The following is an 11,916-nucleotide window of genomic DNA, read 5'->3' on the forward strand; positions in this document are numbered from 1 at the left end:
CACAGGTTGCTAGAGAAATGGTAAATAAGTAGAAGAAAGGAGGATCGAGAGGAGGATGTCGAGAGAGAGAGAGAGAGAAAAAAAAAGAAATAAGAATCCTTTTAACGTTTAGGCGAGCGTGGCTGTGCGGATAGCGAGTGACTATGAATTAATTAGAAAACGAGGAGTTTATTGCTAAGGATAATTTTCATTTGTACTCTTTACGCGGCAAATGGCGACTGAAAGCTACCCCTCTCGAATAAAAGATACTAATAATATTGGGCTTATTGCCTCGTGGAAAGAACGTGAACGACGATAGAACGTTCGTTTCGTGTCTTTCCGTTTTCGAATTTCCCGCGCTTCAGATTTCGAACGGAGAGGGGGTAACTGCGTGTGCCTCCGCGTAGGCGAAGCAATCGATCAATCAATCGACTACGGTGATTATTTTTCTATCGCGCTTTCGGTCGCCACGTACCCAAAGAGAACGACGGATAAAAAAAATGATGAAAAAAGTACACTGTGTATAGCGTAAGTCGTAGGGTGATAAAATGCGGCCACAGTGTTTTTTTCTGCGTGTTGCAAAGAAGCGTGCAAAAGATGGCGTGAACGAAAAACTAGAGAGAACGAGTTAGAAGTAGCGGAAAGATGGTAGATAGCGTAACCGGAAGATCGCTAGTTCCGGAAATTCTTGTTTTCGAGAACAGAACTGAGTAGCGATTAAGAGAGGAAGGGTGCGACAGTAAACGATATTGCGATTTGGTTTAACTGTGTAGAGCAATCGAAGTTTCATTTTTCTTTTTCTTTTTCCTTTTTTTTTCTTTTAACGAAATAACGTGTAAATCATTCATTTTTTCTTTTTTGATCGAAAAGAAAATCCGGAAACTCCGCGCGATCTGGTTGGGCATTATTCGCGTTTTCTTCAATTAATATTTCAGAAATTAATCGATTAACCCTTGAACGGCGAAGCCTGGGTCAATAGTGACCCAAATTGAATTGAATAAATTTCATATATTAATAAGATAATTTGCAAAGCAACAATGTAAAATTAAGAAAATTAAATTAATATAAAATATGAAATTAAATTAAAATTGGGGCTCTCTCCATGGTTCGCCGTTCAAGGGTTTATTCGTAGCGATCTTGTGAAGGTCGATCGAGACGATGTAATTTGTTCGAAGCACCGTCCAATTAATATCCTGAAAAGATTGCAAAGATTCGCGAAGGGGACATTGTAACAGTATTATGGATAGGAAGAATTATTTCTTTTTCTTTTTTAATTATAATTATCTATCGACGGTAAAGTCGCAGTAAAACCTCGATTATTGTACGTGTATATTATTTATTCGATGGTAACAAGCTTTTTATTTCAATGATGAAGGAAATTAAGATTTTTAATAAATGTTAGTAATTGTGACGGTTCTCTTGCAAGACTACATGCAATATCGGACCTTTCGTTTTTGTACTTTTTAATTATTCATAAGCGTTGCGAGAAGACACACCGATGTTATTATCCGTTGTTAAGACTACTATATTCAAATCCAGTCTTTTATGATTCAGAATAAATGAACATACTAAGAACCAGAAGCGATTGTGACTTTCGTAACCGCAATTTATTTATTCCACAACGTGTAGATTTTATACATGGAAAGTTTTAATTAACAAAACTTTTGCGAAGTTTTATTCTGTGTAATTTTAAACTTGTATCACGCGCTGATATAGGTAGGAGGATTTTTATGAATTTCGAGGTTTCACTGCGACAGGAATTTAAAAAAAAAATAAATAAATAAAAAACGAAGGAAAAGTCGTCGAAAACATTGAAACATTCTGATGGAATAATGGTGTTCAGATAATCAAAGTTCCACTGTGCTCGACAAGAATAATTAATCGTAATTTGAACAGAAAACAAAGAAAGGAAAAACAGTGAAGAGAAAAGAAGAAAAAGTTCCTCAAGTTCAAGCTGCGTTTGCCGCGTGCATTTGCATTCCCACGTGTGAAACACAGAACGAGAAAAAAAAGAGAGAAATGGGAAACAACGGATGCCTTTGCACGTCGTAAACGCTGCCTGCATCAAGTAAACACAGACTGCCATTGAGTTGAATGTACTCGTTTGTAATCGATTCGCGTAACGAAAGGGAAGAAACTGATAAAACAGCCCACGTGTGTGTGTTTTACGAGTGTGTATGCGTGTGCAAGCTAAGAGAGAACAATGAATGAGTGTCAGAACGCGTGAATATCGTTTCATTAATTATTATTAACGCTTCGAATACCATAATTTTAGGAGAATTCATTGATTCAATCGATACGACATTTCTGCGATTTTTATTTCAAATCGGACACGTATTGTCAATATCTTTTTCTTATTATCGTCGTTAATTTATTTCGAAGCCGTTCGAACGTAATCTCACAAGATACTATAAATCATTTTTAATTTATTTCGATTCAGAAACATTTTCAGGTGACAATTTGTTAGAAATATTTTTAAAGAACAGAGGTGTGTTTGAAAAGCCGTACTTCGGGATGGGTCGGAGAAGTTCGGACGACGTCGGATAAGCGCGGTCTGTCTTCGGGTCAGTTCGACAGAAATCGGACGCGTTCGGTTCTCGGTTCTTTCGAGCCTTGAAATCGAGCGCGTTCGATTTTTGCCGAACCAATCCGAAGTTTCCGACCCGCCATAACCTTACACGCTCCTGTTGAAGAAATGAAATTTCATGTAAGCTTTTTTTAAACTTTTCTAGACGAAAGGCTGAAACGAGAAATCGCACAGCAGAAAGAATACTGTCGTAACGATGTTTCTGTTGTTTTCTTCTCTTCTCTTTTCTTTTCTTTATTTCGATAAACTAGTTTGTAATTGTAGGATTCTTAAGATTTGATTTTGTAATCGATACCGCATCAGGGGAGGAGGAAGACTCCTCAAACGTTTTTTCTTTTTCAGTTTTATTTATTTTTTTTCGTAAACGATATTTCTGTTAACATGTTCACGTAACGGAGAAAAAAAGATGATTAAAAAAGTAAATAAATTTGCAATGGTACAGCAGTATTGTTTTTCGATCCGAAAAAAAAATCAATCCCTTCTAAGAGCGCAAATTTCTTATTAGTGGAATTTCAAAAATCTATTTAATCGTGTTCCTTATATAAATTTAAAACAATTCATCGTAACAGTATTCTTTCTTATTGATGTGCGAGATATTAAAGTGTGTCCTTTACGAAACGAAAAAAAAAAAAAAAGACGAGGGTGTGCATGCGTGTATGCTCGAAGATTTAATTACTGCGTGTCCATCTTTTAGATCGAATTCAATAATCGATGCATTCTTGTCGAATTGACAGGGCATTTAGTGCCAACGATCATAGAAATAATTACCAATATTTAGACAGAACACACGTGGTTTTAGCAATAGAGAGAGAGTGGAACTAGGGAATTTTTACCTGGAAACGTCGAACTCTGCGCATATCTAGAAAGACTGTCGTTTTATTGGTCCTGAAAGGGAATAAAAATCGTTTAAAACGATTTCATCGATTTCTATTTCCCTGTAAGGATACTTCAAATCTGGTTAAAATTTCTAATGTATGATTTTTCTAAGTGGATATATAAAGGTTAAACAAAATATTTAGAGCTGACTGGATTAATATAGGGTGAAAGATCATTTTTTCTACGAGTTTCTTAAAAATCATTCATGATTCATCAGATTAATCTTAAACTGCATGTAACAAAGGTGACAATGTTAAGTGCCTAACATTGCAGCTCACACTAGATGCGATGAGAACATCAGTTATTTGTGACAATGTTTTCTACGAACGTCTAAAACCTACTGAAACTTATACAAGTGCAATATAAATTGTGCGAGTCTTTAACAATTTTAAATATATCAAGTTCTTACAAAATGGGAAGAAAATAATAATAAAAAAAAACATTACAGAATACTACGTACAAAAGAATACATCTTTTACCTGAATTATTTCGTTGCCAAAACAATCACGTTTTTCGATCTTAAAAATCAATCCATTCGTTCACGACTGCATCGATTAACATTGATCGATCGTAAACACTACTCGAGCACATTTCAACGATCAGTTCAATTAAGTGCAATCATCAATTGAGAAAGCATACAAATGATTGTAAAAATTATCTATTAACCCTTTTGCTATAGTAATATTTAATAAAATTCTTCCGACTTGCCACATAGAGTTACTTTAATTCTTAAGTTTTTTTTCACTTTATTTATATTATGTCTTTGCAGTCACCCTTAGTAGCGAAAGGGTTAATGCGATTCAAGACAATTTATACCAATGCAAGATTGTTAAAAAGAATTCGAGTCAATTTCGAGGACGTAATTGTACATAAATTAAAAGGGACGGGAAGGAGGGTGGAGGAAGAAAAGGGAAGAAATAACGTAATTATGGTCATCATAAGTTTAAAGTAGTTTGTCGCTTTTATTTCGTTCGTTTTGTACCTTATCGCTGTTAGTAAAACGAGAAGCGCGTAAAATTGAATTTGGCTGGCGAGATGAGCGAATTAAATCGTCGATTAAAGTTCTGGTCGCGAAAATTGATCGTCTCGAGCCAAGAAATTTATTAGGCTAGTCGATTTTGAATCGCAATTAGGCTCTCGACGGTCTGTGTCCCGAGTGTAAATTGTTTGAAAAAATACTTCGGGACAAAAAACAGGCCTGATTCGATGAAGAAAATGGCGTGGGAAATAATATTAAAACCACGCAACCTGCTCGTAGTTAGATAATGGAAAAAAGAAGAATATAAAATCCGATACTCGAAAGAGCAGGGAAAATGAGTATCATGATTTTTAGACATATATGATCTGGTATTATTTTTTGTAGAATCTCGCTGGAACTGAGCGATGATTAGCAAGTCGACTTGTTAGTATAATTTGTCGAGTGTAGCTTCTAATGGCAGAAGAGAGCAATGGCGTAACTAGGATTTTTCTGGGGTGGATCGGGCTTATAGAAAGTTTGAAATTCTGGAATTTTTTTAATTCTAGAATTTTAAGAGAGCCAGTCCACCCTTTTGGGGGGGACTAGGCGCCCCCTGCCCTTCACCTACTTACTGGAAGAGAGAGAAGAATTTTAACGCTAGAACAACGTACACCTCCTTTTATATTGACTGAGAATAAATAAAAGACGAAATAATCATTCTTTATCTCGTTCATCCATATAAAAAAATCATCAAATTATTTATTTCTCTCGATCGACACTCGACTGCTGATTCAGTAGCGCCACCATAGATTTAGCAGTAGACATAAAGAGTAGCACGCGTTACCATAATTTGCATTATTTTCAACGAATCTTTATTTAATCCATAGACCGGTATGTTTTAAACGCCGAATTCTTGATTTAATCAGAAATTGAGTTTTCAAATTGATCAAGCTACGGGTCTATGGATTAACAAGAGCTACAATGACTTCCAACGAGAATTATTCCGGTCGTCAAAGTATTAAGAGAATCGTCGAAGTATAAGATTTAAGGAAACCAGAGAGGTATCCAAAAAATCGCATTCCTTCTTCGAATAAGCGGAAACGGAAGAACGGACGCGATAATTAGATAGAACTCTAGCGTGTGATCGAAACGAATGAAACGAGATAAGAAAATGAATGCTTGAAAATATAAGTGTATGTACATGTGTCTATGAATGAAAAATGAGAAAAAGAAAGAGCGTATGTAGGCGTGCAAGCGGAAATGGTTAACTCTAAGCGTCGTAATTAAGAAAGAAAAACGTAAAAATTAAGAAAGAAATGAAAATACACTGACTGCACTGAAACGGCTCGAGCGAACCACGGAACACAGGACCGACTTTTCCTGCCAACTTCCTTTTTTTACTCTTTCAAAATTACAATTTAAAAACAGAGCTATTCCCTCGCATTCACACCTCTGCATCGTATGAAAATAATTATTAACTCTTTGCGAACAGAATTATCATAGTAATGTATAATTTCGTACATTAAAGGTGTGTGGATCATCTTGAGTTTCAAGGTTTTGTACTTCGGGACGAAACGGAAAACTTCGGGCGAGATCGAGTTGGCTCGACAAAAATCGGCAGTGTTCGGTTCCACAGCTCAAGAGAATCGGGAACCGAGTGCATCCGACTTTTGCCGAGTCAATTAGAAATGTCCATCCCGTCTTCATTTCCCTCACCCCTGTAAGTGGGGACAGAACGACTACTTATTTTATTTTAAATTATTAATATTCTTTGCATACATCGTGTCAAGGTTAGTAATGCTTTGTCCTCAGAAGGTTAAGAAGCGTTCCGAGTAAGTGAAGAAAATATATAAACTGCGATAGTATCAGTAACAGTGTTGAGCCGGAACAAGACGGTCCTCGATGATTTGCGCCATTTCCGGCGATTTCTCGTTCGTTCGGGTCGATCGATAGAGTTTAAGCTGTATTTGGTTACTACATCGACGAACGAAAGGGGTTCAGAGCGGATGTTTCGTGCAAACGCGACGGGTTCGAAGTCTGATTGTTTGAAAAATATGAAAAAAAAAAAAAGGTTTTAAAAACGATTGGACTTTCAGATACGGGAACTCGGCCGCCACGTGCTCGCGTTGTAAGAGGAAATACTAATCGAGAATAATATATTATCTTGTCGGATAATGTATTACAACTATATGAAAGATAATTTATTATATTAAATAGCGTATTATTGTATAGACAGCGATGAAACGTTGCACCGCGTCGATCAGCAATAATAAGAGAAAAAGAGTAACGAATGACAGAATCGCGAGAAAGGAAAGAATAAATATATGGCGACAAGTGAAAGTGCAATGTTTTATTGTTATATGTAAGTCAACTTCCTGACAGTGGGAGAAACGAAGTCTTCGTACTATTTGCATTATTGATTTATCGTTATACCAACGTGGTAAACAGTACATTACGATTACAAGTAACGAGGATATTAAACAGACGGTATCTATTGATGATTCTGTTGGCGATTTTAAGACGCGTTCGATAATTCTCCTATTTTCAATTCTGACTTGAACTGTTGACACATTTATGGCACAGAATAACATGGATTATTGAAAATATTAAATATTAATTTTTCTCAGGATGTCTATATTCGAAACTGAAATAAAACTACTTTGTTAGAACGCGTCTTAAAATTGTTGGTGTGTTTTCTAGTTATTATGCGATAAGTTCAGGTATTCAGAAAAACCGAAGCATTTTAATTAATAGGAGGGAGAATCATTTTACATTTCCTTCATTTTCTATATACTTTGTATATTCCCACGTAACCATTATATTTAGAAAGACAGTGTATAATTATTATCGACTGGTAAAAAGAGAATTATTACGACTAAACGTTTATTTTATTGTTAATTAACCAAATTTTATTGAGCCGAACCCGTTGACGTCGTTACGGTGCGATCCGATTCAATTTATACTCCTTTCTCTTACCAATTATTCAAATACATTAAATTCGAGGCGATGGTTAGTCGATAAAATAGATATACTCGATCGGGTACGAAGGTGTTAATCGATCGAAATTTAACTTATATTACATGGAATCGTTTTCACCCTCTGTCGCTAATTAATCACGATTTATCGAGCCGCATGGATAACTGATAATCGAGTCGCACCGTTTTATCGACATTATAATCGTCATAAAGATAACGTATAGTAAAACCTCGCAAATCTGTCGACGTTGGTGAAGCAATCGACCGGTTTTTTTAGAAACTAGAGAGGCAAGAGATTGCGCCAATAGAGAAGTACAAATTATTAATGGAGAGAACGAGATAGAGAGAGGGAGAGAATGAAATAGTATGTATCCGTGTGTATATGTGTCTGTATGAGGGAAATGGAGAGAAAAAGAGACAGAAGAAGAACCATAAAAATGCGAATAAAATCAATCATTCGAGAATGAGATAATGTGACCAATAACGAATGAAGTGTAACATCTAATGTTTAGTTTCATCGCTTTTTATTCATTATCTTTGATTATATTATTGCTTGTAATAATTCATTCGAGATACCTTGAATACAAAAAGTAATAAACAACGTTAGCCCATCTTATGTCTTTCGTATCCGCTCCTGCGATTTCCTTATCTCTTCTCGGTTTACACAATCCTTTAAATTAATCGTTTCAGTATCAGGGGTCATTGCAGGAATTCGATCGAAAAATACCAAGCAACACGATCATGGTAGATATTTTTTTATTTATAACAATTATTGTCTCTCTTATCAAAGGAAACTATTGTTTTTGATAATTCTAATGATTACCCATCGTCCCTTGCGTTATCATTTCAAATATTTCCTAAAATTACGAAAAAATGCTTTCTCTCTTACGAAATTAAATCTAATAAATTTCTTTTTAATTTTTTCTCTTGGATATGATAAAAATTTTTAAATCCTTGATCCAAGTGAAATTTATTTTTTACAAGCGCTCGTGTAGCGATGTTCCGGTACATACAATGTATATAAATAGCTTCCAATTTTCGCGCGCAAAAGATACAATTAGTGTCAGATATGACACTTATCGTTATTGTTTTGTTACAATGTAACTTGACGAGAGAGAAATTAGATCAATAGGAAAGAGAATCTTGTTCTTTCCCAAGCCATTTATGTGTCAAAGAGGTTAGGATAGAATTAAATTAACTCGTGCAGAAACTATAGCTCGCGTGCTTAGTAGTCACGAGTATAAAGTGCCATATTGTAATGATAAGAAAGATTTCTCCACACCCTGACGATGAGATAAGACGTTTGAATCATTGTTTCGCATAAAAAAACAATCGAATGTGTGAGAGAATAATGGCGGTTAGTTCGTCTGTCACTGTATTAGGCCGCTGACAATAATGTGAGAAACGGGCATCGCTGTACGCCCACACGTCCTATCGAATGCCGATAAGAACATTGTGAATTTCTCGTTAACTACTGCATGTGCCGTGCACGCTCACAATGAGTATCTTGCGAAAAAGGTATATACCGTGCCGGATTTAAATAAGCTGACAATTTTTCATTGAAAATATTTATTTTAGATTAAACGAGTTCGACGATGTTTTGAACGCTGAGGAAATAGATCTCGTTAGTCTCAAAAGATTGTGCTTCCATGGTAAGTATTCTTATACTCCTTTGTTCATTTCTTTATGTATTGTAAACTTGTGACTTTTTAGTGGAAAATAAATTTTATTAATTGAACAGTAGTTTATAAATTATTTAATTGTTTCAGGAATACCAGATGAAGGCAGTTTAAGACCATTATGTTGGAAACTTTTATTAAATTACTTACCTCCAACAAGGGCCAGTTGGTCTGAAACTCTCATGCGCAAAAGGATACTTTATAAAACCTTCATTGGTAGTATTAATTATACTTTATTTGAAATATATAAATACATAAAGATTATTTAATAATAAGTGTACACTGCTTACAGAGGATCTCATTGTAACACCAGGTGAAGCTAATACAGATGGAGAGAGAATGGATGTTACGCTTCACGATCATCCTTTAAACTTAAATCCTGATAGCAAGTGGCAAACTTATTTTAAAGACAATGAAGTTCTCTTGCAAATAGATAAAGATGTTAGGTAAATTTTGCATCATATATAGTATCATTATGTTAAAAAATATAAAATAAATCTTTTATAGGAGACTTTGTCCAGACATATCATTCTTCCAACAAGGTACTGATTACCCTTGTGAAGAAATTGTAAATGCAAGTGGGCAAAAACGTTTGCACCATAGAGTGCAGCATACAGTCTTAAGAAGTGCAAATGTGGAGAGAAAAGGACTTGGTATTACTAAGGTAAATAAACTTAATGATAATACAAGAGAAAGACCCAACTAATTTTGATTCCTTATATTTTTATGCTGATGGAAAGTAGCAGGTAACGCCGTTTAGTTATTTTAATACATTATCTTAAACCTTTTAAATAATTATTTTACCCCTTTGCAGATAGCAGTTTCCATTAGAAAAGCTGCAGAAGATTATGCACCGCTCGCCGAGGGTGGTGAGGCACATTGGGAAGTCTTAGAAAGAATACTTTTTCTTTATGCTAAATTAAATCCAGGTCAAGGGTATGTGCAAGGAATGAATGAAATTGTTGGTCCTATTTATCATGCTTTTGCTTGTGATCCTGATCAGAAATGGAGAGGTAACTCAATAAATGACATGCTTGATACAAATATTGTTTATATTACGTATATTAATTATAAATTTTATACAGAACATGCAGAGGCAGATACTTTTTTCTGCTTTACAAATTTGATGAGTGAAATTCGTGACTTTTTTATCAAATCACTGGATGAAGCTGAATTTGGAATAAATTCGATGATGAGTAAGCTCACGAATCAAGTTAAAGCTAATGACCCCGAGGTTTGGCTGCGCTTACATCAACAAGAATTGTGTCCACAATATTACAGCTTTAGGTAGAGCTTTAAGTTATATTATAAGTTAAAGATTATTATTCGTATAAATGAAAAATTTCCATCAGATGGTTGACGCTTCTACTTTCACAAGAATTCCCTTTGCCGGATGTAATGAGAATCTGGGATTCCTTGTTTGCCGACGAAAACAGATTCAGTTTCTTGATACACATTTGCTGTGCCATGATTTTGTAAGTATCTTCTAAGTAACTTGTGGAATATATAAATGTATATTTATAAGAAATCGTTTAGATTATTGCGGGACCAATTACTGGCTGGTGATTTTGCTACAAACGTTAAACTTTTACAAGTAAGTAAACAGAGAAACAAATTTAATAAATATGTTTAACGAGATTTCTTATTTCGGCAATATTTTTATTTTAGAATTTTCCTTCAATGGATATTCAAATAGTGCTGTCCAAAGCAGCTGCGTTGGCAGGAAAGAGTTTAAACACGCCATAATAGATTGTGTATGTAAAGTTTCGTATAACTTTAAAAAAAGTGAACAAAAGATTTGAAGTGGAATCTTGGAAACCACCTTAAGGTACATATTCTCACTATCATTGTTTCCTTTGTCTCGTTCTCTTTTTTATATTATCAATATTGATCTTATACGTAGGCCTGAGCATTCTTCCGCGAACAACTTATCAGAATTAAAACGTTCAGTCTCGATATTTCGTGTATAAGAGTATACTTTGTGTAAGGGTTGTTCAGAAGTAAAATCAATTTAAACAACATTTTATACATTTGACAAGATAACAAGATTGCTATGTTTGTGTGTAGGAAATCGAGATCCGTAGGATCTGAATTTGCTCTCTGTTTCCTTATTAAGCAACGAGGAATTCTCAAAGAGAAAGAATGATTTCTTGGCTGATTGAATATCATTATCCTTTTATACACGTATATAGTTATTTGTTATAGATAAAATATTGTATACCGTTGAAAGTATTTTTGTAATTCGATGATTGTGTTTTCTTTTTTAAGAAATTGGGATTGTCTTGTTGTCTATTTCTATCTGAATAATCAATTCTTTTCCTGTTAATTAAAGATATATTATAGTGTTAAAAGAATGTTTCGATTTAATATTGTTATGCTAGCGATTAATATTTTTATCCTTTTTCTTTATTTCTTATTCATTTGTATATAAATAAAAGGAAAAGGGAAAAGGTATGGTGTAATAGGCAGCATTAAAAAAAGTAAAAATTGTTATTAATAGTAAAAAAGAGTGTTTCCTATTATGGACTGTGCTGTGAATGAAATATTCAGCCATATTAAAAATGTAAATCTTGTTATACTCAAGAAATACAAAAGAAGTACTAATGATTTTCATAATGAACAGTATGAAAGGTAGTCCAATAGTTATTAAAAGATAAGGAAAAGATATAAGAGATGGGTGAAACGCCTGCAATACTGGCTAATTCAATACACATTTTGTAACGATTGAACAGATTTATTATCCTTTATACGCGCAATAATTACGTAATAATTTTAAGTGAAATATTATATTTTGTAATCTTATTTTTGTAATGACCTGCGCTATTCGTCCTACGTTTGTAAAATAAAAACAACTGTTATATT

General features: G+C 34.3%; 1 protein-coding gene across 3 annotated transcripts; it reads left to right on the forward strand.

Moving 5' to 3' along the window:
* Nucleotides 1-8,360: 8,360 nt before the first annotated feature.
* Nucleotides 8,361-11,916, forward strand: LOC117607728 (TBC1 domain family member 13). Of its 3 annotated transcripts, none has more exons than XR_004582218.2 (11): nucleotides 8,361-8,893; nucleotides 8,954-9,027; nucleotides 9,145-9,270; nucleotides 9,347-9,500; nucleotides 9,562-9,718; nucleotides 9,869-10,067; nucleotides 10,140-10,341; nucleotides 10,407-10,529; nucleotides 10,591-10,648; nucleotides 10,723-10,882; nucleotides 10,958-11,916. XR_004582218.2 is itself a non-coding variant. In XM_034331768.2 (10 exons), exons 1-10 carry the CDS (start codon nucleotides 8,874-8,876, stop codon nucleotides 10,798-10,800), a joined length of 1,191 nt encoding a protein of 396 aa, XP_034187659.2. In that variant the 5' UTR covers nucleotides 8,361-8,873; the 3' UTR covers nucleotides 10,801-11,916. The 3 variants fall into 3 exon arrangements, 1 of the variants encoding a protein (XP_034187659.2); XR_004582217.2 differs by having other exon boundaries at nucleotides 11,122-11,914; XM_034331768.2 differs by having other exon boundaries at nucleotides 10,723-11,916.

Source organism: Osmia lignaria, chromosome 6 (assembly GCF_051020975.1).
Source record: "Osmia lignaria lignaria isolate PbOS001 chromosome 6, iyOsmLign1, whole genome shotgun sequence".
Lineage (NCBI taxonomy): Eukaryota > Metazoa > Arthropoda > Insecta > Hymenoptera > Megachilidae > Osmia > Osmia lignaria.

Coding starts and splice junctions, on each gene's coding strand:
- LOC117607728 (XM_034331768.2), top strand. CDS start 8,874: ATGAGTATCTTGCGAAAAAG. Junction 10,068..10,139: donor TCCTGATCAGAAATGGAGAG/GTAACTCAATAA, acceptor AATTTTATACAG/AACATGCAGAGGCAGATACT. Junction 10,649..10,722: donor CAAACGTTAAACTTTTACAA/GTAAGTAAACAG, acceptor TTTTTATTTTAG/AATTTTCCTTCAATGGATAT.